Below are 23,140 nucleotides of genomic sequence, written 5' to 3'. Positions count from 1 at the left end.
CCTTCATGGCCTGAAATCCCTCAGGGGACAGAGATTTCATCACACAAATGTGGCTTTGATTAAGGCCTCCGCATGGGCTGACTGTGCGGCCAAACTTCCTTCTCCTTCTCCTCCTCCTCCTCATGGCTTTTACCAGGTGGCCCTCCGGGGCCAGGGCCTCTTCCAGACATAAGTGGGGTTGGTTAGTTCCTGGCCCTTTCTGCCTCACATGCCAGTCTTTCGGTTGTGTGAGCAGGGAGGGGACACACAGGCAGTAGTGCCTGTTGCCTGGGTAGGGGCTTTCCTGAAGACCCCTGTGCCTTGCAGCCCACTGTGCTGCTCCAGCTTCCACCTCCTTGGGCTGGGCTGCTGCCAAGGACACTGTGTCCTGCCAGCACACAAGCATACGCTCCTCACCCGAGCAGCCCAGCTCCACAGGCCAGGCCCATACCACCATGCTGAGCACACACATACAGACAGGCACAGACACACACAAGCTCATACACACACACTCACCACTCGCCTGTACATCGCACACCTCACCCATGGCACACACTCACTCAGTGACCCCCTCACACACTCCTGCCAGCAAGCACTTAGCCATAACACGTGCACCCTCTCCACACAGTGCACAGTGATGATATTTTGCATTATACACTGCTTTGGACCTTTAGCCCAGCGCACCTTGAAAAGTTGCAAAGTGCAATGCTGGAGCTTAGCATTCGAGGCCCGTCTAGGAAGATGCCAAGCTGTGTTTGTAAGTCAAGTGCTGTGTTAGGATTACATTTCACAGGATGCGTGGGTGCTGGTGAATACACAGAATTAGATTATTTCTGCCTTTGGTGTTCCTCTCCTGTGAGGAAAGGAAATGGGATGATGGTCTTTCGTGGTTAGCATTTTTTTTTTTTTTTTGGTACCGGGGATCGATCTCGGGACCTTGTGCTTGCGAGGCAGGTGGCGGAACCACTGGGCTAAATCCCAGGTGTTTCTGGTTAGCAATTTTGATGATAATATGCATTTTGATTTGGTGTGCCTCAAATTGTATGTTGATACAGAATTATATCTTTTTTTATTATTCGATGCTCTTATTACATGCTGTCTTCAAATGAGAGCATATATTGTTTTGGAACTAGGTACTGAACCCAGGGCCTTTGCAGCTGAGCTACATCCTCAGCCCCTTTTTAATTTCATTTCATTTATTTTGAGACAGGATCTCATTGAATCGCTAAATTGCCCAGGCTGGAAATGAGCTTGTGATCCTCCTTCCTCAGCCTCTCAGAGTCCTGGGATTATAAATGAGAGAATTTCTAAATGGAATTTTTTTCTAAAATTTTCTATAACTATTTTTGATTAACATATACTCATTGTACATATTAGTGGAGCTTAGTGGATATTTCTACATATTTTGAAGTGGCTCAGAGGGGCTTGGAATTCTGGAGAGGGGCAGGTGTCTGGGGTGTGCTTTGGCTTGGACAAGCCCACCTGTATGTTTGAGGTGATGCTCTCCCCCTGTGGATTCCAGCCTGGAGGTGAAGCCAAGGACAGTGGCCCTGGTGGAAACAGTGCTTCTTCTTGTCCCCCCAGTCTCAGAGCTCACGTTCTCGGGCAAACGTGCAGGTCCCCGACCAGTTACTCACCATGTGCTCTGCTGACAGTGGACTTCTGGCTCCGTAAGAGAAACTGTTTTGCCCTCCAAGGGCCTTTGTTTGGCTTCTGCAGCTCTTATTCGCACTTCCACAGCTGCTGCCTGTCACTCAGCTACAAGGGACAAAACCCCCCACGTCCCTTTAATCACGTTCCCACTCATGCTAGGGCAGCTTCTGTAAGATGTGACTGGCGTGGGCTCTCATGTTAGAGCTGGAATCTACCTTGAGATCATTTGTGTGTATGGCATGAGGGAAGGGCCAAGATTCTTTCCTTCCAATAGATACATGGTTATCTCTGTTAGAAAGTCTGTCCAAGGGCCAGAGTGTAGTTCAGAGCACTCGCCTAGCATGCTTAAGAACTCGAGTTCCATCCCCAGCACTGAAAAACAGGAAGGAGGAGAGGAGTTCACCCATCCCCCATTGAAATACCTTGGTGGAGCCTTTGCTGAATGTCAGTAGGCCATATCTGTGTCATTCTGTGTCTTAGTCTGTAAGAGAATTCCACAGTCTGGGAAATTCATAAAGAAAAGAAATTTCTTACAGTTCTGGCCACTGGCAGGTCCATGTTCAGGAGCCTGGCATGTGGTGATGGCCTTCTTGCTGTGTCATGAATGACAGAGGGCATCACATGGCAAGAGAGCCAAGGGCCAGCCTGTGGCCCTTTCATTGTGGGCATCTGTCCCTTCTTGAGGTCAGAGCCCTCTTGGCCTAATCATGTCTCAGAGGTCCCACGTCCTAGTGCTGTTGCATTGAGCATTAAGTTTCCACACGGGTTTTGGGGGACACACTCAAACCATGACTTTGTGTTCTGTTCCACTGATCTATGTACCTGCATGGCTGCTTCAACCCCTCCCAACCTGGACCTTCTTCCCACCTGCAGAATCCGGTGGGCACCCAGGCCACCCAGAATGCCTGCACAGTCTAGGAGCAGCTTCTGGAGCTCAGGCCCCTTGGGCCAAGACAGATGCCAGCAGCTTGGGCTGCCCCAGACTCACTCCCCAGGAGGTTTTCTTTGCTGCCCAGACTGCAAGATAAAAATCAGTTGGTTGTTTCCAATAAACACCCACCACGGCCTGAGCCAGCAGCACCACCAGGCGGGCCTGGACTATGATCAGAGGGATCATTCTACTTTGTTGGGTAACTCTTAGCTTCTGGCTGGGTGCTGGGCTTGGAACCCAGAAGCATCACAGTAAGCTCTTTTAATCAGCTTTTGCCACTCAAGTTTAATGAATTCTCTGGGAGGAAGTGCCTTTTTGATGAAATTAAGTCAACTGAACTTTCAGCCTGGATTTACTGGTTGGTTGAAAAGGTCGGGAGCAAGGAGGCATGGGTATCATTTGGAATGGTCACCGAGGTTGAAAAGCTCCAGATAATGGAGACTGTAGCATGTGGGGCTTCCCTTTGAACATCTTGGGACTGCAGGGCACGTCTTCTGTGTGAAGCCTCTCCTTGGAAAGGATAGGTGATTTAGCTTAGAGGATGTGATCATTTCTCTTGTACGTCGTGAGCAGTGTTAGGTGCTTGAGAAGCCAAGCTTGACAGGAATACACTCTTGAGGATGGGGGTGGGGGGCTTCTCCTTGCATGGCTGTACCTCTGATGTCCCTGGGCCCAAGTGGCCCCTTGGTGCCTCTCCTGGAAGCTACAATGCTGGAGATTTTCTTGTAAGCAGGATTTTCTGGTGCCTCCTATTTGAGAAGGGCTGCTCCCTAAAAATGAATTTATTTTCAATTCCTGAATTATCAGCATTACTGGCAGACCAGGGAGTGGTGATGGAAGGCAGTGTGGACAGTCATAGCTAGGTAGCAAGGCCCTCACTGCAGCTAAGGGTTGGTACTTCCCTCAGTCCTTGTGAGCCTCTGAGTTCCGAGTATTTCCCTGGCTGCTCAGCTGTCTGCCGTAGTTTGTTCCCCTAGTTAACAGAGCTAAAGCTAGCTCACTTTGGCCTTGGTGGCTCAATCCAGCTCTGTAGATGCTTTGTGACCTCCACCTCATTCAAGTTCAAGGCCTTGGGTGGTCTATACCTGCCCAAGATATGGGTTTGAAACTCACTTGCCCACCTTAGGAAGGGCCGTGGCTTTGGATCTGAGGTGGGCACAGCCCTCCTGGGTCCCCTAGTTGATACCTCCTTTCTGTTGCAGCTCCTTGGGAGAAGCGTGGGCCCAGGTGAAGAAGAGCCTTGCAGATGAAGCAGAAGTTCACCTCAAGTTCTCTGCCAAGGTAACTGCTCCCTGCAGGTCCCACACAGGGATGTGCCGATACATGGCTTACAAAGGTCTCTACAGTTCATAGTGTTTATCAATTTCCTTGCAAGGAAAGCTTCATTCTCAAATTCATATGTCGTCGATGATATTTGGAGGTGAGACCTTTGGTTTGTAATGGATTAGATGAAGTCATGAGGGTGGGACCCCTATGATGAGACAGGTGGCTTTGTAAGAAGAGACCTGAGCTGACACATACTCGCTCTGTGTCACCACATGATGACTCCCACCGCCTCCCGAGATGGCAGGGGGCCCTCCTCAGATGCTGACCTCCGGATTGTGGGCTTCCCAGGTTCCAGAGCTGTGATCTATATAAACCTCTGTTCTTTATAAAGAATATTTTCCTGCTATGGAGAAGGGCCCTGAGCTTTATAAAGAGCTGGAGTGAGAAGAACCAGTGCTATTGCCAGCTCCCTGCTCTGAAGGACTTAGTGCCCAAGATTGCGTTGACACCCAGATGTGAGAATTAATAGCTAACTGTAGCACACGTACCTCATTACTCCAAGTGCTTCATGAACAGATTACTACTCAAGCCCCAGCAGAGAAGGGAGCTGTGTGAATTGGTGTCCTTCTGTGCTGTTGCAGCTCAGAGGCAGTGTCCCTCTAAGGTCCCTTCTGTCCTAGCCCTGGGCACTGCTATTCTCTGCAGTGGCTCAGACCTCCATTGACTGGGGAGATGACTGAAAGGCTGCCCATTAGGAGGCCAGATCTGTGAGCTTCTGGAAGTCATTCCTGCTGGATTCCTGGGAATCTTGGCATTTATGCCAAGGTGGTGGCATTTATGCCCCATCAGCAGGGCCCCTGATTCTGATTGTTGAAACTATTCAACAGGTACTTGGGCTGGGGATTTAGCTCAGTGGTTCCACTGCCTGCTCCATAAGCGCAAGGTCCTGAGTTCGATCCCTGGTACCAAAAAAAAAAAAAAAGAGTGCACCACCAACAGGTACTTAATAATAGTGATTTCGTAAGTGTACAGGATGTAATTCATCTCTTCGTTTTATCAGCCACCATGCATGACTGCACCTCCATTTCACAAATGACAAGGACAGAGATTAAAGCACAGGCCCTGGTCACACCGCTGTGTGGATTTAACTGTGGAGGAAGCACAGGAGAGCAGTAAGCAAATGGCAGACTTGAACCCTAGACCTTTGCTTCTGACATCACCCCCTCTTCAGCAGACCAATCGCATTTAAAACATGGACCCTGAGACCGGGGTGCAGCTCAGTGTCAGATCGCTTGCCTAGCATGCAAAGGCCTGGGTCCCATCCCCAGCACCCTGAAAAAACAAACAGAAGCTGGCCCTAAGGAGTACTCTGGCCTCCCGGGGAATGCCCACAGTGAGGAGCAGGCTGCCCTGCACTTGCTTGTGATGTTTTGAAACCATGTTCAGGAGACAGTACAGATACCACCACATAGCCATCAGGTAGCTTATGAAGAATGGATGCACAAAAGCAAAAACAGGCTTTGCCACAAGAGCCTCTGCCGCTTCTAGCCTGGCCATCAGTGCTGGTGGCCTTGGAGCATCGTAGTAGCAGCCTGGTGGCCTCACGGTGATTCCTGGAGAGAAAAGTGACTCCAGGGATTTATGGATAATAAGGCTCCATATGCACAAAACCCATTTTCATGCCTGCTCCAAAAGGCTTATTGAAATTCCATTCTTAATGTTCAGTGTCAGGTAAAAAAGCTCTTTAAGAAATGTATTTTTTTAAACAATAATCTTTATAGCTTTTCTAGTCTACCAGCTCAAGCCATTGCTAATAGCAACAGGTTGCTAAAGAAATGAGATTGCAGTATTTGAAGGAAGTTATACCTGGCTTGAGCAGAAAAAGAAAAAATAGAAAAATTCCTTCTGATGAGAGGAAATCTTAATTATGCAGAAGAGCCATGCATTCAGACAGAAGATTCTGGGCCACAGAGGAGGCACGGTAGTGAGCTTTAGCTCAGTGCTATTGCTAACCAGCTTATGGATCTTGGGCAAGTCACATAGCCCCATGGTGTTCCATGTCTTCACGTGTGAAAAGAAGAGTTTGGACAGATCAGTGGTTTTAAACTTGACTGTTGCCCACAGGAATGCACTTCACACGGTCACCCAGTACACACAGATCCACACACACATGTACCACTCCATGTCTACTCACAGATACACATGTGTGTACCCAAAACAAATGTGTCATGACAATGCTTATCCTTCTAAAATACACTGTGGTACAAGTCCGTTCCGTTCTCACCAAAAGCTGGTCCTGACCCAGCAAGTTGATTCGTAACTCGTAGTCGCTAAGCATTCGAAAACCCCGTAGTCTGACTAGACAGTCCTTAAAGTTGCTTCCAACTTGGAATTTCTTTTGCTCTTTTCTGGTGTGTGATGCAAAAATAGAGAAGGCAGAGAGAGCCGAGCTTCAGAAAGGAAACAGCTCTGCCCCAGTGGCTGGTCCATCTGGTACAGGCCAGACTGGTCTGCATGTCCGCAAAGACATACTTCCAGGACTTTTGCTTCCCTCGTGAAAGAAAGATGCTTAAAAGCCAGGGATGAGTATTAAAATACACTAAGCCAACTTTTCCTTTATCTTTTTTTTTTAAACCTTTTTAAAGAAAAAAAATCATGTCTTCAAAAAGCACTTCATATATACAGAGAGGTGACCCTTTATCTTGGGAACTGAGCCACTTCTGCTGTCTAGTAGCGTGGATGTTTCCAGAACGTCATTTGGAATTCGGGGAAACCTTTCGGTGTATTGGCGGATTCCTGGGCCTCGCACAGACGGCAGAACCTGAGGTACCTGAGGTATCCTTGGTGAGATGCTGACCTCCATACATGCAAGCCTGGAAGCATTTGCTTTCCAGGCCCTTGGAAACAGATCCCAAAGTTTCTGAATCAACGGGCTGGGTTAAACCTCAGAGACCCCAGTGAGGAGCTGGTTCCCATGGCAGCTAAATTGTGCAGCTCCTCCTACTCAGCAAATGCCTGATCTGAAACATAAGTGTCTTAGTATAACTGAATACCAGAGACTGAGTACTTTTTAAAGAATAGAAGTTTATGTAGATCACAGCCCTGGAACCTGCGAAGTCCATGATCCAGAGGTCAGCATCTGGGGAGGGCCCCCTGCTGTCTCCAGAGGTGGTGGGAGGCATCATGTGGCGACACAGCAAGTGTGTGTCAGCTCAGGTCTTCTACAAAGCCACCTGTCTCATCATAGGACTCACACCCTTATGACTTCATCTAATCCATTACAAACCAAAGGTCTCACCTCCAGATACCATCGACGACATATGAATTTGAGAATGATGTTTTCGGTGCCTGAAATTTGGGGGGCACATTCAAGCCATAGTAATAGGAAGGAAGTTTCTACTTATGAGCTCTCAAGTAGTATCTTATAAACTGCCACCAGATGGGGATGTTTTCCTACATAAGGATAGTTCAGGGGCTTTAAATAAAATAACGAGACGTTTTCAACCAGTATCAGGAGGTGTGGGGCGTCCAGGTGACCAGTTCTCTGGGAGTCTATGAAGGTCTTTCAGCCACAAAGCTGTTCTCTTGTCATCTGGGGAGTTGGGCACTGAGATGTTTGTCATTCTCTGTACAAGTAGTAAAGGGGAGCCTGTCGGGCCCCAGCTCGGGTTGGACACTAAAGTCAGTCGTGATCAAACCGGATGTGGCCCCTGACCATGTGACGTGCACAGTCATGTCTAAGTCGGTCGTTCCGAATAAGAATTCATTCTTAAGTTCCTGTGGTCTCCAGGGAAAAGTGTGTTGCAGGAGCTTGGAGAGGAGGAAAACAGAGAATTCAGAGTCAGAGCTGGGATCTCATTTATCCAGGGAAACAGCAGTGTCCCACAGGCACCGCTGGGACAGGTGGAGGCCAAGTCAGGGAGCCTCCAGCAGCTCCCACCAGGCGTTCACTGAGGCCTGGACGATGTCCCTGTCATTTCTGTATTCCAGGCACCTGGACACAGCAGATGGTCAATAAACAGGAAAGATCGGAGATCAACTAAGTAAATGGCATCCTGTCCACAATTATTTATTGAGCTGCATGCAACAGTCATTGTGATAAGCACTGGGGGACGCAGACAGGTGACTTGGCTTCTGTCCCCCAGAAAGCTCTCAGGTTGGAGAGTAAGAGGGAAAGCTGACCAGAGCCGTACAAGAGGCCGTGGGACGTAACCAAGCATGGAGATAGCTCCTTTGTTAATTAGCAGGAGTTAGCCATTCCACAGCATATACTGTGCCGACAGTGAGGGACTAACGACCTTTCTGGCAGTGGCAGAACACATAGACAGTGGTGTCCCCTGAGTTTACGTTGTCACTGACCTCATATCCATTTCCATCTAAGAACACTCATAGTGATGTTCAAACAATGACAAAATCTCCTAACAATGCGTCACCTAGAACAGCCCCATCGTTAAGTAACACGTGACTATATTTGAAAACATTGTGAAGTGCGTCATAACTACATACAATAAAAATTTTTAAATAAAAAATTTTAAGAGAAGCAGCTGCAGAAACTTAGAAGGAGGAACAAGTTGCTGATGGGGAATCAGACTGTAAGCCTTCATCCCATAGCTCTGAAGGCTGGGGGTAAACTGAGGCCGGACACACTGCCACCTATCTCCAGTCTTCCTGTCCAGCCAGGCCAAAGCCCTCTTCCCCCTCCCTGATGCCTGGACCCCTAAATCTGTCCTCTCTGCCCCCCTCCACAGCTCCACAGCGAGGTAGAGAAGCCCCTGATGAACTTCCGGGAGAACTTCAAGAAAGACATGAAAAAGTGTGACCACCACATCGCTGACCTCCGAAAGCAGCTTGCCAGCCGCTATGCCTCAGTGGAGAAGGTGAGAGGCCAGGATTTTGTGCCAGATAGGGACTGGGGTGAAGGTACCTACTGTGGAAGAGAGTGTGCTGGGAAGCGAGTTGTGGCTCTATTACTATGGAGAGGTTTTGTCCCTGTGTGGTGGAATAGGAGAGGGGAGTCCAAGTCTATAGACCCCACCTGAGAAGCCCCACCCCTCCAAAAGGCAGGTAGGAGCCTCTTTCCATGGCCTGAGAGCCAACGGGAGCAGGAGAGAATGCAGGAGCAGCAGCAGCTGTTGTGAGCATCTGAGACCAGGCATCCTGTGTCTTCGCTCAGCTGACCCCTGTGTCTGGGCCTCTCCTGCAGATTCCCTGCAGGCTCAATCACTCCCTCCCATGTACCCAGTAGCGCACCTTCCTGAAGGTGGTCAGAATCGGGGAGAATGTGGGTGGTGAGCTTGGCAAGGAAGAATGCTCTCCCCAGGGGCTGACCCTTGTGACCCGGAGATCAGAAGGAGCCATCCAAGACCTGGCTAGCTGCCTCCACCAAAGGCCGTGGCGCTGGTGGAGGTGGCCTGGAGCGTAACCCGTGAGGGCCCAGCAGGAGCACAGCAGGCACTTCCGGGGAGCACGAGGGTTGAATCTGTGGAATGGGGTCGCTGGGGCTGCCAGCCTGCTACACACTGCTGGGAGGTGACGTGGATGACATTAGTGGTCTCTCCCAACCCCAAAAGGCAGAGATTTTAGGGTCTCCTCTGTCCCCAGTCAGGTCCATGCTCCAATGAAAACGTGGTCTGAGAGATTGATTTAGGCCAAATCCAAGCAGGAGGAGACAGGAGCGGCCTCTGTACCATCACAGACTAGCTGGATGTGCCACTGTCTACGCCACCAAAGATGAAGGGCTCCTCTCCAGACAAGGCAGGCCAGGCCACATGGCCCGGAGGCCCCCCTGCCCTCAGCTTTCTGAACAGAGTCTCCTTGTCCTGTCATGGCCCACAGGCCCGGAAAGCCCTCACCGAGCGGCAGAGAGACTTGGAGATGAAAACCCAGCAGCTGGAGATCAAGCTGAGCAACAAGACAGAAGAGGACATCAAGAAGGCACGGAGGAAGTCCACACAGGCTGGTGAGCTCCGGGCCGCCACTCAGCCTGGTCACGTGGGCACTGAGGAGGGCCTGAGGACTGGAGACCGCGTCCCAGGAGGGTGCAGCTCTTCCTCTCGCCTCTCTGCCCCATGTCCAGGGATCAGAGGAAGAGATTAGGGGGTGGAGGAGAAGCAGGCCAGGCTGTTCCTGGGCCATGCTGGGCTTGGCCACCCATTTTCCAGCCATCTCTGACCAGGAAGTAGACAAATTCCTCCAAGATCCAAGAGCTCAGGGCCCTATCCCTGCTCGGAACCCACAGAACTGAAAATCCCCGCCCAGCCACCCAAGTGCTCCACCTCCAGAGGGACTGAGTGATGCCCCGAAGGTTAACTACAGGAGCAGGAGCGAGGTCCTGCCAGGCTAATTGACAGCTTGTTTACAGAGCCCAGCTTCAGATTTACCCGCTTTCCCTCCATGAGTTGGTTTCTGCTCCCACCTAGTGGTAAGAATTAGCTAATACTACAAGGAGAAGAAAAAAGTCCAGTTAAAACTATTAAGAACCCCCAGCAACTATTTGTAAATGAAGCCACATTTTACAGTTCATCAGGACAATGTATATTGCTTCTAGAATTAAAACGTGTGCTGTGAAATTAGGGTTTATATGGCCTTTAGGTTCGTTTCATCTCAACTTCTGGTCACCTTGTTAGTAAATCAACAAAATTAATGTGGTGTAAGAATACCATTTAATATGTAGATCTTAGTGTATGATAGTAAATTGCTGGAGCCAAAAGCTTTGTTATAAATCCATAATATATTTATTGAGTTTGGGAAAAGGGACCCAAATACAGAAGAACTATATTTAAATAAGTTCAATTTATTAAAATTTTAAAAATTACATATATGGCAAAACAAGTATTGGTACATGCTAAATAATCAGCCCACAAAAATATAAAATGTTATTTGCCAGAAATACTCACCATCCATACTTCCTACTGTTTTGAGTTTTTAAAATAATATTTGAACTTATATAAATTAGGTCATATTATACTCTTCTGAATTTACTATTAACTGCTGTCTGTTAGACTAGTCCTACTGCATTCCCTCTACATCTGTTTCTGCATCTCCTTATGCATATCAGACTTTCTACTGATTGACCAATGTCCAATTGTATGATTGTATCCAAATTTATTTCATCATTTTCCTAGTTGATTTTTGGAACTCTTAGATTGTTGCAGAGTGTTTCCCAGGGCCAGCAATGATGTGTTATCCTAACTGTGTATGTCTAAGACCAGATCTACAGATAGGCTATAGATGCTGGAGCAAAAAAATTCCTTCGTTTTGATGCACAGTTCTCCCAATGATGCATATTTCTAAATGGCTCTCATCTGGGACACCTGTTTCTGAGACTTCCATCAGCATTGCCTGTTATCAAAATTTAAAGTCACTGGTGTGCTGGTAAAAAAACCCAATATTTTTGTTTTTGTTTTCTCTGTAAGCAGGGTTGAACATTCTAAAAATACACTTATAAATCACATTTTTTTCTGTGGCCTAAATAACTCACCAAAGCTTCTCCCATTTTCTTGTTGAGTGATTTGGTCTTCTTCTTCTTCTTGACTGATTGATAAGGATTCTTGCATTCATTTTGGTTTGCTTTGTTTTTTGTTTTTCTTTTTTCTTTTTTGCTAGGTAGTTCAGGTTGGCCTTGAACTCATGGCAATACTCAGAGCTGGGATTACAGATGTGCACCACCACACCCACCCAATAAGGATTCTTTATATGCTAGGGAAATTAATCCTTTGACATTTGAATTGCAAATATTTTATCTTTTAATTTCATTCTGTATAATTTTGTATTTGCTGTTTGCCTGGCTTTTGTTACTTTTTTCTATATAGGGTTTTTTTTCCCCCCTATGGTGCCTGGGTTCTAGTAGGAGTGACTTAGAAAGACCTTCCCCCTTTTGAGACTTTCCTTAAAAGTCAAATTTGTTTTCTTTTTTTAAAAAATATTTTTGTGCAGAGAGGGTAGGGTTCTGGTGTTTATTTTTGTTTTAGTTTAGTTTTTAGCTGTGAAATATGCAACCCACTCTACTTTCCTTCTTCCTTACCCTCGTGTCCTGATCCTCACAGGTTCTGATTGCAGTATTTTCATTTTGCCATTTTCAAGGCATTTTGCTATTTAGATTTTGAGTTCATATTTGAGGAAGAATTGCTGTACATTTTCATGAGCAAGGGATTTGTTACTATTCAGATAACAAGGTCTCTTATTCCACTACCCAGAAATTATTTTATGATGAAAGTGACAAGTCCTTAGACCCACTATTTAAAAAATACTACCTTGGATTGGGGGTGTAGCTCAGTAGTAGAGCTCTTGGTTGTATCCCAAGCACTGCAAAATAAACAACAAAAACTGCCTTTATTGAGCACTTACTGTATGCCAGGCCTCAGGCTCCGGGCCTTAGAGCCTTGTCTCTTAATCTTCAGAGCACCCTCACCATAAACAGGTATTTTCCTGGTCTATTACAAATGAGAAAATTGATAGGAGTTAGCCCAGCACTCACAGTTGTAGCATTCAGGGCCAGAACTCAGCTTTCTCTTATTCCAAAGGCTGTGGTGTCAGCATTTTTCTGGATGGCTGCTCAGAAAATGCCACTACTTCTTTCTTCCCAGTCCCTTACCTCCCTCTCCCTCATCTTTTGTGAGGTTGCTGGAAAGAAGGGAATCAGGATCATCAGGTCCTAACTTTAACTCATTGTAATCAGCATTGTTACCATAGCTCACATTAAACATTTTGCTGTCTCTGCGAGTCTTCATCCTAAGCACTGTATGTACATCAGCCTGTTCCATCTTTATAATGACTCTGTGAAGGCACTACCATCATATCCATTGTACAGATGAAAAAGGCAGAGGCACAGCTGGCAGGTTAGTTTCTGTGTCCAAGGTTACACAGTGAATAACAAGTGGAGCAAGGCTGACGACCCAGGCTAGTTCCTATATCCATGTACCTATATCCATTGTTGCTATCCATGTTCCTATATCCATCGTTCTGGTTCCTGTATCCATGTTCTTAGGCAACACTGCTCAGGAGGGTCTAATTTCCAACTCTTGAGTGGCCTTCAAGAGGAAACACAGCATCCTCTGCCTGCTGCTTCCTTGTGCTGTGGAAGTTCCTGAAGCATATCCTCAAAATCTCTGTCAATAGATTGGGCTCTGGAGTTTCATATTGTTTGCCCCTCACAGGTGACACGCTGACAGGCAGGCATGAGATCTTGGTGTACATGCATTCGCAGAGTGGTATCCCCTTCCTTCCCTCCAGCCCAGTGCCTCTTGAGGTCAAAGGTCCAGTCAGTGGCCTTGAACCATGAGCAAAATGAACAAAACCCTCAATTCAGCACTCTCCTCAGGACTCAGCCACTATGGTGTGCAGTCTCATGTCCCCATGATCTCTGCCTCATGTCCCCACCAGCTGGCAGTGGTCAAGGTGCCATCGGGTGGAGAGCAGAGCATGGGCACCATCACTTTCTTAGCAGAAGACACATGAGCAGGAGCGATGTTACAGGAGGAGCTTTGAATCTATTTGAATTGCTAGGTTCTACTTTAGAGTTTGACTTTTAGAATTCCTGGCATCTCCTCCAGAATGACTGGCATGAAGAAGTTAGCATGGGGGTTGGCTCACAGGCTTTTCTGATTCTGAGCTAAGACGAGGATATCTTCTTCTCAATGCAGCCCCGACAGCTCCTGGGGCTGCTGGCACTGCAGGTCCACAAACTGTGTTTGCAGCAGGTTTCCAAGGTGCTGATACATTTAGTGATGTTTGCAGTTACTTCATAGGTTGTTCTGGTTCTGACTACAAAGAGTTCCAAACATACACGTGGTTACAGAAGGTAATAGGGTAGCCATCAAGAGTTAATAGTAATCAAGAGTAATAGTTTATTCAGATCTCTTGCTACTGAACAAAATGCTATAGAAGGAGCTTACCTCCCCTTCCCACTCACCCTTTCTCTATTCCCCAAGGTCACCACCCTTTTGAAGTTGGTGTGTAGCACTCCAGTGTAAGTTTTTGTTCTATCATTGCACAGTGAATGAGCTATAACCACCAGGCACATTATACTGTGATTCAAAATGATATGCAGTTTCATAAACACACACACACACACACACACACACACACACACACACACACGGGCACACGACTTGCAAATTTCTCTCTTTTACTTAGTACTGGGTTGCCTGTGGCACATGTTTTAATGAATCCGGATGCTCCAGTCTGAATGCAGACTGCCACCTTTAGAAAGAGAAGAATTTCTCACACTTGTGCTAGGGGTTGGGCTTGGGCATATACACACTCTTAATGAGAAACCCCATCCCGAATTCTTGGTATCTGAGGTCGCGTTTAGAAAGATGCTCTAAAACTAGTTTCCCAGGTACTGGGTTGCCCCGTTCCTTCCTTTACTCTGCCCTCCTCTTCTCCCACCTCATCCCCTAACTTCCCAATGGCTGCTATGACGAGGGAAGGCGCAGGCAGGCCACCATCACGGGTAGGGAAGGGGAAGCAAGGCCAGGGAAGAACAGAGCAGACATAACATGACGGTGGCTGTTGGCTTTTCCAGGAGATGACCTCATGCGCTGTGTGGACCTCTACAACCAGGCCCAGTCCAAGTGGTTTGAAGAGATGGTGACCACCACGTTGGTATGTGCCCAAAGGGTCATGACTGTGCCAGTACAGAGGGCGCTCTGGGTGGGTGGTGGTGGCCACTGAGGGATGGTGTGGAGGTGACCATAGGGGTGGTCATTAGAGCCGCTCCAAGGTTAGAGTCAAGACCTTGGTCTGGGCCATCTGTGCATTCAGGGACTGTAGTGCCACCTGCTATATGGACCTGGGTGAGGGCCTGGTCCCGCTGTACCCTCCTTGGGCTTGCCACTGAGGGTCAGAATCAAGCAGACAGTCCCCTGAGCAGACCCTGAAGATAAATAGCCAAGTAGTAGAAAGAGAGACCCTCCCCTACACATACACCGGAGAGCTGCGGGTCCCGATGGCAGAATCCTCCAGGGACATCTGTACAAGTGGGATTGCAGGAGCTTTGTAGGGAAAGGCCTAGGAATCTGACCAAAGCAGCAGGCCCCATGATGTTCTACTGAGAATCCCTTTAAAGGAACAGCATCTCCTCATGGGTCAGGCCCTGTCTGGGTGGGACAGTGGCATGTAACTATACTTGGGCCAGAGGGAGAGGAGCCAGTGTTGCTCATCTTGCCGTTCTGCTGCCCAAAGCTGCCCCTTGTCCACCCAGCACAGGACCTGGCAGCTGCCTTCCCCAGGCATCAGCCCACCAGGGCAGATTAGAGGACTCCACCAGGGCCAATGACCCAGTTTTCCTCCCTAATCCCCTAAATAAGCCCCCTGCTTTGCCTCCCTTCCTGTTTAATCACCTGAGCAGTGACCTAGTTATGCACAGAATAACAGTCTAATCCCCTCAATTCCAAAGACAAGGAACTATCTAGAAACCAAAGGAGAAGCCCTGTCCACTCTTCCCTTTGACAAGCAGCTGCTCCCCTTCCAGCCTGCTCTGCCTCCCCCGCCTGGTCTCTGCTCTGTCCCTCGAACTACGGTGGACAGAGGCTCAAAGACAAAGACCCAAGAGTTTGAGGGGCCCACTGCTCCCACCCCATTGGGGTACTAGGGCTGGGGCTCTGCTCATATAGAGTCATGATTAAGAACATGATGGACCCTGCTTTACATCCTGCTCCTTAATTCCATGTCACCCTGGGCAAGTGACAGTCCCTCTCTAGGGTATTAGTTCCCTGCCTTGGAAAGTTGGGATAATCACAAAACTTCTTTCTCACCATAATAGTGAGGACAGTTAGGTAACACCTGCTGAGGCTTTTCTCACCATGCATGGCAGAGGAGGCTCTCAGGAAGTAAAGGAATAGCTGCTGTTGTAACCTCACCTTCACCCCAGAGATGAGTACGGCTTCCTGGGAGCCCAGAGGGTCAGACAGGGTTGACGTCATCACCGGGGGACTTGTGTTTCGGATATCTAGTAGTCTGGGACTGCTAAGCAGGAAGGTCCCCGGGTGGGGGATGTGCTCAGAGGTCGTTGGTCCTTTCTTCTTGGCAGGAGCTGGAGCGGCTGGAGGTGGAGAGGGTAGAGATGATCCGGCAGCATCTGTGCCAGTACACACAGCTGCGGCACGAGACCGACATGTTCAACCAAAGCGTGAGTCCTCACCCTTGGGCTGAGGCCAGCAGGGCCCCAGGGGGCAAGGGGTCAGGGGACAGCCACCTGCCACTGTGCTGTGACAGTTTAGGTGGCTTCTGCAGACGGATCTGTCCTGCAGTGGGCAGGTGCGTCTGCTCGAGAGTGACCTCGGGGGATGGACTCGTCAGGACCGCCTGGGGTGATCACATGGCCCATCCCTAGCACAGGGGTTAGATGCTCCCTCGAGCTGTTACCAAGGAGAAAGAAACTCACTACAGTTAAAGTAGCTGAAGACATGATTGTCTCCCTTGATGAGTTTCTCAAAAAACAAAACAAAACAAAAAAATACAACTTCACAAATATTCAAGGTAACGTTCATTGGTCGTATCCTCTGCTGGTCCGTGTAGAGACATATGGAGGAAGGGGTCACAGGCCTTTAAAGTATTCTGCTCCTCTCCCGGGCCTGGGGGCTGCAGGTTGAAAAGCTGGGGTGACCTGATCTGGGCTCTGGCTCCCACAGCCCTCTGCTCCTTCTGTCCTTCAGATGAGCCCCTCCCATGGAACCTTCTAGAAAGTCTGCTCTGAACAGCACCCGGGCAAGAGCAGCACGGCACAGAGGAAGCAGCCCTAGCTTCAGCCGCCACCTCTGACAGTGTCCTCTCTTCTCTGTCCCTTGCAGACAGTCGAGCCTGTGGACCAACTGCTACGAAAAGTGGACCCGGCCAAAGACAGGGAGCTGTGGGTCAGAGAGCACAAAACAGGCAACATTCGCCCTGTGGACATGGAGATCTAGCCGCATCTAGGTGGCCTGGGGGTCCTGCCCAAGAGAGGGGCTGGGGTCCCGCAGAGACGGGGTGGAGGCTCCCACTGGGTGGAGCTGCCCTCCCACCCACTCTCCCGGTCCACTGAGGAGAGGGGGAAAGCTGGTGGTTCCAGAAGGGCGACCTAGACAGCCCAGCTGGGGTTTCCCCAGTATTCCCCAACCAAGACGACTTTGGACCCTCAACCCTGCCCTTGTCTCTGAGCTCCCCAACTCCCATGCTGTGCTTGTTGCTCTGAGAACAAACTGAGGCTGGAACTTCGTGGTCCCTGCTGAACCCCATGGGGTGACTGTGTTCCTGGATGCCATCCTCCAGCTGCCCCACCTTGTCTCCAAGGCTTTGGAATACCAGGAGAGGGAGGTGTCTGTGTCTAAGCCAGCATCAGGGTCAGAATTGTGGATAGAAGGTGCCGTTCACCTCACAGCCCTCACCCAGAATCCTTTGCAGCCCTCCTTCCCAGTTCTTTCCAGTTGCATTCTGGGAACCCGTATCTGAATTTCTTGACCACTTTTCATCCCCAGTGGGCTTGGGAAGAAGGCTTGGCTTCTCTCTTCCCAGACCAACCCTGCCTGGAGAGGTCAGGATGGAACTACCTCATTTGGCAAATTAGCCCCAAGTTGGAGTATTAAATCATGGCTCCTACCAGATCAGGCATTATCTGTAAAATCTCCCCAGGAACCCCCTCCCTCTCTACCCCTCCCTCTGCTGCCTTCTCAAGGAAATCCCCTGCCCCGACACTGCTACCCCATCCCAGTCTCAGTAGAGGAAGTTTTCCAAAGTTCTTAGCCAGCAGCATCTCGCCCAGCTGTGTTCATTGTGTCCACGGAAACAAGCCAGCTCATCTCAGAAACCAGCCAGCCACAGGAAACCAGCAGGGTCTGTCTGCCCACCGCCTTTGCATCATTGAGCTGACCATCCATGGGGCTGGGAAAGTCCCACCTGGGAGACAGGTTGGGCCAAGTCTGGGCCATCTCCATATGTTCTGTCTGCCTGTGCACAATGGGGTCAAGGCTGCTGGCCCTTGTTCAGGCACTGAAAACTTGCCCATGGCTGCAGTGAGTCATTAACATCTAGGCAGTATCGAAGCGACGAGCCTCACTGGGTACCAGCACCTCCCTTCCATCTGCCCATCTTCCCTGGAGAAGCCTGAGCAAGAGGGACCTCAGAAGTCCTCAGCACTGCCATTGGGTCCAGTGTTTCACTTCTTCCCTTCCTCTGTGACAACAAGTGTGTTCTTGGCCATGGTAATCTAGAGAATCTATCTGACAGGGACGGGTGTGGGGGGACTAGAAGTCACATAGTGACAACAGATTCTAGCTGGGAGCCTGAGCCCTAGCACCCAGCTTCCCTCATCTTTCCCATTGCTGACTTTGCATTTGACCATGCATCTCCCACAAAGGCTGAATCCGATGAGCACAGCTCACTGATCTTCCCTCCATCTCTCATGCTAGTAACGGATGCCTTCTAGTTCTTAGATCTTTGGCACCTCTTGTAGTTTATATCAGAAAGATGTCTAACATACTAAAGCAAATGAAACTGTCGTTTCTCTTATTGAAACATTCCAACCCCAAAGGCCAGTGTTAACGTGTCCACCAGTACGAAGGTTGGGGGCTGTCCATGTGAGGGAGGAGCAGCATCCGTGGAGAAGAATCTGGACTTGCTCCTTCCAGATCTGGGCTAGGGCTATGATACCAGCTACGAATTTTAGGATACTATTTCTTGGTTTCTTTTTAAAAAACGGGTGCTAGTGGTAGTTGCTTTGTGGCTTAGTAAACTAGTTTGTGGATGATTTTCACTCATTCAAAGCCAACAGCCTTGTAATTAACAGATAGTTTGAGTGCAATATGAGTTACTGACATCTTCTCTTTCCCATGTGCAGGCTCCTGAGTCCTCTGACCCTGGGATGGAGTGAGCTCTTGCCCCTTCTAGGGTAACCCGAATTGGCCCATTTTCAGAAGTCCTTTCCACCTTGTCCCCTTACCCTTACCTCTTCAGCTCATTCACATACACCTCTTCTTTTTTCTTCCTCTCTCAGTTCTATCATCAAACATTTAGTTAAGGTCAAGCAATGTGTCAAGATCTAATCTGACATCGAGATACAGCTCTGCCATGGAGAAGTCTGTGAGCTTGTTTGGTGTAGATTTATCTTTCCCCAGTGGCCTGGCAGCTGGCCTTGACAGAAAAGTACTCTACAGATTGAGATGTGCAGAGGTACCGTCTGTTGTGCTGATTAATCTGCATTCACTCACTCATCACGCTGGGTGGTAGAACTGTAGTTGCGTGTAAGATGAACACTGTCTCTGTCCCCTGCTCTCCCCGTGGACAGGGGAATGTTTAGAGCTTTCTAGAGAGGAAGAACATCACTCACTCCACATCTACCCAGTGGGATTCTTTAATTATAAACTACTGCCATGAGCTATTTATCTAGTGGGTGGAAGGTTGGCAGCACCATGATTTTAATCACCTACTCACCAGACCCTCACGGCCCAGATCCAGCTCTGATTTCACAGATTTCCTTGGTTGGCTGTAACTAACTCTCCTTGCTGTACAAATAGGAGGGATGAAGCCCAAGCATAGCCAGCGAGTGCTGGAGAACGACATGGGGAGTCATCCAAGCCCCTATCCCTATGAACAGGACCCCTCCAGCCATGGGTAGAATCAAGATTAGGAGGAAGTCTAGAAAATCTAAAATGTACTTTGGAGTAAGAAGCACACTGTCTGTGTGGTCATTGTCTTTGTTTTTAAGGTGCTGGGAGTAGAACCCAGGCCTCATGTATGCAGGCAAGCGCTCTACCACTGAGCTGCACCCCTGGCCCTGTTCGCATGGTTTTGTGTTTGTCTTGGTGCTTAGGTTATGAGATGATCTGGCTGGGTTTATTCAGGGCGAGTAAACAGCTGTTGTTTGGTTTCTGAGACCAGCTTAGCCCCCTACCTGCTGCCACCTGGGAGACCTGATACACTTAGGTTTGTCTGTGAAAGCCTGGTTTTTTGTTTGTTTTGTTTTTGTTTTTGTGGTACTGGGGATTGATCAGAGGCCTCACTCATGCTAGGCAAGTGCTCTACCAGTTAGGTACATCCTTACCCCAAAAACTTGTTTTAAAAAAATCTCTAAGATGAATGGTGTTCACAGTGAGTTCGTTGCCATGACAGCCTCTAGGAAGAGCCACCTGTCACCCTTAGTTTTATTTTTTTCTTCTCCCTGTTTTGGGCAGTACTGCAATGCGTGTATCATGTGAGCCATGTGTAACATGGCCCCGAGGCTCTGTCAGTGGAACCACAGGGGTCCCCTTCCTGGTTCCACTCCATGGCCTGTTCACCTTGGGGGATTTCTGTGGTAGGGGGGACTTCTCTGCTCGCAGGGCTGACTAATGGCCAAAACAAACGGAAACTATGTGAATTCATGACCAGGGATTTGTTTCTGTTCCCTTTGAGAAAACCAACCAATTGCTAGATTAGTGGATGGCTGCATAAAAATCTTGGCTGAGCCAGAGTCCCTTGGAAATACAAGCCATAAAATTCAAAGGACATCAAAGACCATGGCTTCTTTAAGGGATTTTACTCCCAGCTTTGAGTACCCGAGACACAGTACTTTTAAGACCTGCTCATTATTCTGTAGGTAGAAGAAAGCACTTTACAAATCTCAGATGGGGGGCAGAGCAACAGCCTGTCATTCTCATAGTCCTTCCCACCTCTGCACAACTCATAGCTACCTTCTTTCAAGATGGTGGGGTGTAACTGACATACTCGATTGCGTATTGCAAATTTTGACAAACTCATGTTCTTGTAACTATCACCAAAATCCAACAAGATTTCCATGACTTAAAAAAAAAAAACCGTTCATATCCACTCCATTATGGTCTGTTTTTTCTTCCCACCTCCTGACCAAGCAAGCTTGATAAATGCTCTGACCCTATAGTTTTGTCTTTTCTAGAATGTCCTGTAAGTGAAGTCACACTGCTGTAGCCTTTTGAGCGGCCCAGGATGTTGTGTATAACAGTAGCACACCCTTTGCATTGCTAAATAATATTCCATTGCATCAGACGGGCCACACTATTTTTAAAGTGAATCATTGGCCCTGGAAGTTCAAGGCCTGGGATCTTCATCTTATTTGCATAATAGCCCACTGCTTCTTACAGCTTCCAGGGCTCTTCTCTGAATGCCTCTTGTGCCCACAAGTGGTTCTTGGGATTTACACTCACCTTTTTGGTCCATGATAGGTTTTCTCCAGTACAGCACGCAGCCAGAGCTTGGAGGGACAGTGGTAGACAGGGTCGTAGCTACCTTCCAGATGTGCAGTCTGAAGCCTGCATCCCAACTAGAAGACCTGTGCCCTCCTGTATCTCGCTGCAGTGCCTGTGCTCCCAGCATTTGCCACTCAGTGTGTTGGGCCATGAGGGCCGAGTGGAAGGCACATGGTAAGAGGCTGGCGCCGGTCCTGGGCCACATCATGCTCTCTCCCTGGCCCAGTGGCTTCCTGTGCCAGCTGAGGATACTTGTTCTGGATGGTGTCCGGGGCTTCTCACTGCTGTGTTCTGCCGCCTCCCCATCTTGTTTCCCGGTCTGTACCCCACACACGCGGTTGTGCCTGATCTGGATGTCACCTGCACATTTGTGCACAAAGTTGTCTAAAACCCTGGTGAGGTTGGCTTCTCCTTTCAGGCTGAAAGGGAACTGCAGAATTTTGTGAGCTAAGAATGAGACAGTTCCTCCTAGGACCCCCATAGGAACTGTAAGTTGTTACTTTTGGGTCTGTCCCCAGGAGCCAGGACAGGCGTCCAGATGCAGTCACCTCGGTCAAATCCTAGTTGTTGCTGGGCCTTGCTCGGCTGGTGGTCACTGAGCCTGGCTGTGCCCATACCCACCTAAGTGGTAGCAGATGGCGGCAGGCATAGGACCAAACCCAGCCAAGCCCAGGCCAGGTTGTGGGTTACCCCAAGGTCCTCCAAGCTATGTCTCCATCACGTTCCGCTCAGTGAAAGGCAACTGGAAGTCCCCCTGAGTGAACTGGGGACCTTCCTGGGTTGAGGCCAGATGAAGGTCAGGGTGGGACCCCAGAGCCCACAGGGTCGCGAGGTGGGATGCCCAGGCCACTGCAACTCAAGGGTTGGATGCTACCAGGGAGTACTCCGTGTCCCCAGTGGGCCAGGCGCATCATTTCTGTTGGGACTTTGCTAAAGGCGAGGGCCCACCTGCTGCTTGAGTTGCTTGGGGTAGAAAGAACAGGTTGATTCCCCCGCTTCTGGGTGCTGAGTGTGGTTCTGTCAGGAGAGGCTGGGGAGTGTCTTGGGTGGGTGTCCTTTGGATACTCTGAGTGATGTTGGGGGAGAATTTATAATTGAACTACAATGGAGGAATGTGAAGGCCAAGGACCCCCGGTATCCTCACAGGGATAGTGTGACATGGAGATGGAGAAGAAAAGCCTGTGGTACTAGAGGAAGAGCAAGACTGGTCCCTCCCTGCTGCCTCATGTGTCCTGTACCCTAAAACCAGACCTGCACCTGGACCTTTGTGTGCTCCGCTCTTAAGTGGGGCACTTCCCTCCCTGCACCTCCCTTGGCAGACAGTCTCTCCAGCATTGTGGCTTTCAGGCAGCAGTGTGGAAGACCCAAGGGCAGACGTTCCAAGGGACACCAGCCATCCTGGATGACAAGGGCCCCAAATCTGCATCCCTCCCCTTCCCTTAAGGAGATGACCAGAGGCATCCCCTTCATGGACACGAGCACATCAGCAAGCCCTATGAAAGTGGGATTTTCTAACAAAATAAACTTGCTTGTTTGGTCTGTTTTCTGTAACTTTTGCTAAATACTTTATACATTTTTAATGTTACAAAGCTGTGTCTCCTGCCAGCATTCCTCACTCCGGTATGAATGTGTTTACTCCACATTGTATATCCTTCCCTCCTCTGGCTGCCTAGATCAGTAAATAAAATCGATGTAATATAATTTATAAGTAACACTGTTGAAAATCTGATCCCCGTGGAAGATGTAACCTGCCCCCCATCCCCATAATAGTATTCGTGTGTATTAATGCTGAAGAATTAAATGTTTCAAGAGTTTAAATTTTGAAGGCGTTTGCTATATATAATTGTCCTGCATTATTATAAAGGGTTTTCAGGGAGTTTACTGCTATCTGACTTTTTTCTTTGGCTCTGTATGTACACTTGAGATGCTTAGATTTATCCCATGTGAAAGAAACTGTCCAGAGACACTGGGTCATACAAGGTGACTCCTTCCTAGAAGGCTGCCAGTGTCCTTTGTACGGATGGTCACAGCATCCCTCTAGAGCTCCTGGGTTGGTGATTATTCTATTTCTGATGACAGAAGGGACAGAGAGCACTTGGACGTTGGTACCCAGATGTGTACTGTGTGCTGGCCCTAG

General features: G+C 48.8%; 1 protein-coding gene across 14 annotated transcripts in view; it reads left to right on the top strand.

Moving 5' to 3' along the window:
- Nucleotides 1–22,828, top strand: part of Gas7 (growth arrest specific 7) — a 228,466-nt gene extending 205,638 nt beyond the window's left edge. For all 14 annotated transcript variants that reach the window (XM_004857526.4, XM_021238520.2, XM_087191827.1 and 11 more), the window contains 6 exons: nucleotides 3,766–3,844; nucleotides 8,578–8,706; nucleotides 9,665–9,788; nucleotides 14,355–14,434; nucleotides 15,861–15,959; nucleotides 16,621–22,828. In XM_004857526.4, the coding sequence (XP_004857583.1) occupies nucleotides 3,766–3,844; nucleotides 8,578–8,706; nucleotides 9,665–9,788; nucleotides 14,355–14,434; nucleotides 15,861–15,959; nucleotides 16,621–16,734 (625 nt within the window). In that variant the 3' untranslated portion in view covers nucleotides 16,735–22,828. The remainder of the gene's footprint in view (nucleotides 1–3,765; nucleotides 3,845–8,577; nucleotides 8,707–9,664; nucleotides 9,789–14,354; nucleotides 14,435–15,860; nucleotides 15,960–16,620) is intronic.
- Nucleotides 22,829–23,140: the final 312 nt, after the last annotated feature.

This window comes from Heterocephalus glaber, unplaced genomic scaffold, assembly GCF_053883595.1.
Source record: "Heterocephalus glaber isolate CG9 unplaced genomic scaffold, H.glaber_assembly_v1.0 deba00001564, whole genome shotgun sequence".
Lineage (NCBI taxonomy): Eukaryota > Metazoa > Chordata > Mammalia > Rodentia > Bathyergidae > Heterocephalus > Heterocephalus glaber.
The sequence above is the reverse complement of the archived record's forward strand: the minus strand, read 5'-3'. Positions and strand labels throughout refer to the sequence as shown.